The 3,204-nt window shown below is 44.7% G+C and overlaps 1 protein-coding gene across 1 annotated transcript in view; it reads right to left on the reverse strand.

Moving 5' to 3' along the window:
* Nucleotides 1-3,204, reverse strand: part of LOC111971798 (gamma-aminobutyric acid type B receptor subunit 1-like) — a 32,906-nt gene that overhangs the window by 8,408 nt on the left and 21,294 nt on the right. The window contains exons 3-4 of the mRNA XM_070446345.1: nucleotides 2,599-2,769; nucleotides 1,435-1,536 (exon numbers count right to left, since the gene is read on the reverse strand). Coding sequence (XP_070302446.1) covers nucleotides 1,435-1,536; nucleotides 2,599-2,769 — 273 coding nt within the window. The remainder of the gene's footprint in view (nucleotides 1-1,434; nucleotides 1,537-2,598; nucleotides 2,770-3,204) is intronic.

Below are 3,204 nucleotides of genomic sequence, written 5' to 3' on the forward strand. Positions count from 1 at the left end.
ATCACTCCAGTGTTAATCTGCTAAATTGTAATTATTCGATTTATTGCCTACCTCATGCCTTTTGCACACATTGTATATAGATTCTCTTTTTTTTCTACCATGTTATTGACTTGTTTATTGTTTACTCCATGTGTAACTCTGTGTTGTCTGTTCACACTGCTATGCTTTATCTTGGCCAGGTCGCAGTTGCAAATGAGAACTTGTTCTCAACTAGCCTACCTGGTTAAATAAAGGTGAAATAAAAATAAAAAATAAAATAAAATAAAAATATAGAAACTGCTCTGTAGACTACAGTCAGAGACAGTGAAAATTATTTTTTGACAGGGGAGTCATTTAGATATGGTTCTGCTTCTAAGTTATGACTATTTGTTAGTCAACTTGTCTGTAATTAGACACATGCAGCTTCTCTTCTGTCATTTATGTTGCTCTAGAAGCCTAAATAAACCGTTGCTCACCAGAATAACGTAATAAATCGATAGAGTGAATACTTCACTCTAGTTGACATCGCTAAAGTTTTCTCTGTCATCTGCTTCTTTTGCAAAGCAAAGATGTTTACGGACCAGGGAGAAAAATGCAACAACAAAAAAACAACAGGAAATAACGTTTTGTGCCAAATGGCGGTTGTGAGAAAATAACAAGCTGTGAAAAAGAACCATCATGTTTCTGATCAGATTTCAGTTTGGCTTGGAAGCATATTCTACGTGGTTGAAATACTATCAGCTTCTACGATGCTGATGAAGATAGCACCTCTACAGAATGGATGCGTCACATTCTCACACGATCCAATTTAGTCTACATTTAGTGTATCATATTGCTGCAAGAAATGTTTAATTCTGCAGGAGTTAATACTATGGCTACATGAGAGGTTATAGTGTCCAGGTTTCACCCATCTAAACAGTAGGCTACAGTTCCCTTGACGTGCCATAGGCTTGTGAAGGTCGAATTTGTATAGCGCCTCACATTAACATATACGGCTGCTGTCATCCTATTTAACAACTTCAACAAATCTTTTACATACATTACTTTTCTGGCCCTCCCTTCTCTTTTATTTTCAACTCTCCATTTCACAGTCTATGGCGTTGTTTTCTCTTTATTCAACCCGCCCTTCATCCACACTATATTTCGTGACCCTAAACCGCAGATATGACCGCAGATATGACCGCAGAGACTGCGGGATATGAGTCATGCATCACTAGCATGTGTGAGAGTCTCTCTGGGGTTTGTTCACCAAGCTCAGACGTGACTGATTTCATGTGTTCAATCACCTGGCAGTTGCCAAGGCAGCATCGGGAATAAACCAGGGAGAGAGGGAGAGGGAGGGAGGGTGGAAGGAAGGGAGGTGAGAGAGACACAGAGAGAGAGAGAAGAGGGAATGATAGATGGATGGAGGGAAGGGAGAGGTGAGGTGAGGGAGACAGGAAGTGAACGAGGCACCTTGAGATTCTTGACAGCTGGGGCGGGGTCGGTGAGGAAGCTCTGGCGAACGCTGATCTCTATCCCGGCCTCTTTGGTCCTTGTCTCTAGATCATCCAGCGTCTGACAGAGAGATTAAACATTAAAACAGGGCAGGCACTTGATTCAAATGCAGTTGAAGCTTTGTTTATTATTTTCTTTACAACATGTTTTGACAGAACAAACAGACACACAGACAGGGAGATGGTGAGAGGAAGGGAGAGAAAGAGACAGAGACATGGGAAGGGGGGAGAGACAGAGAGAGAGATAGCTGAAAGTAAGGGGCAGAGGGATAGAGGAGTGGAAGAGAGAGAGGAGGAGGAAAAGAGGGGGAGAGGAGAGAGAATGGATGAGAAAGGAAAGGGAGGAGGAGGAGAAGGAGAGGAATGAGAAGGAGAAGAGGGAGAGGAGGGGAGATGGAGAGAGGTAAGGAGGAGAGGAGAAGAGGAGGGGGAGAGAAGAGGGAGAAGAATGAAAGGAAGGAGCAGGAGGGGAGAAGAGGAGGGAAGGAGGGAGAGGAGGGAGAGAAAGAGTAGAAGAGAGGGACAGAGAGGGGAGAGGAGATGAGGGGGAGAGCAGGAGAAGGAGAGAGGAGGGGAGAGGCACGGGGAGAGAAGGAGGAGAGGAGGGGAGAGGAGAGGGGGAGGAGGAGGAGAGAAGGAGGAAAAGAGGGGGAAAGGAGGAGGAGGTGAGGAGGAGAAGAGGACAGGCTGGATGATGACAATGTTGCCAAGAAGCAAGACAGGAAGTGGAGACAACTGATAGACAGAAGGTACAGAAGAGGTGTGATGAAGAGTGTGATAAGTAGGAAAGGAAATTAGAAATGAGAATCTATTTCATCCGTCACCAGTTCTTTTTTTTCTGGAGTCTGTTCTCTGCATGTCTTTAACCAACAGTATAAATGATAAGTGAACAAACAGACAATAGTCTACAACTCCTTAGTGAGAAAGGGGCTTGGTGTGCCGGAGTCTGGTAGAGAGATTAATCCCACAGACCACAGATACCCATGGCGAGGTGGGTCTGAATCCTGTCTCAACTCTTCCTCTCCGTCTTCCTCTGTATCTGTCTCCCCTCTACATTCAGAATATCACTGTCCATATTACAATAAAACAACTTTTTTTTATGTAAAAGAGGCCTGTCACTCACTGAGGTGAAGACTTCCGTAGTCTGCTGGATGGTGGCGATCTTAGTCCATTTCCACTTCTGAAAGAGCTGAACCCTGGTGGGGTTGTGGAGGGTGGCAGACGGGTGGGTACGGAAGAACGTCGGGAAACGCTGACGGTTGGAGAGAGCCGGAGAACTGGAACCATAGGACAACTGAGGAGAGAGGAGGACAGGAGAAAGAAAATAGTGTTAGGGTGTCCTCATTATGTCTGAGGTACAAAGGTAGAACGCAGAGAGAAAAGGAAAGATGATGAAGAGAGAAGGAGACCAAGAAGAAACCAAAGAAGAAGAAGCAGGCAAAACAAGAAGAAAGACAGTTCCATGCTAGAATATTCCTCAGCCATGTCCCAGTATATTCGATCCTGCTAGAATATCCCTCAGCCATGTCACAGTATATTCAGTCCTGCTAGAATATCCCTCAGCCATGTACCAGTATATTAGATCCTGCTTGAAAATCACTCAGCAATGTCACAGTATATTAGATCCTGCTAGGATATCCCTCAGCCATGTCCCAGTATATTCAGTCCTGCTGGAATATCCCTCAGCCATGTCCCAGTATATTAGATCCTGCTAGAATATCCCTCAGCC

This window comes from Salvelinus sp. IW2-2015, linkage group LG13 (assembly GCF_002910315.2).
Source record: "Salvelinus sp. IW2-2015 linkage group LG13, ASM291031v2, whole genome shotgun sequence".
NCBI classification, from domain to species: domain Eukaryota; kingdom Metazoa; phylum Chordata; class Actinopteri; order Salmoniformes; family Salmonidae; genus Salvelinus; species Salvelinus sp. IW2-2015.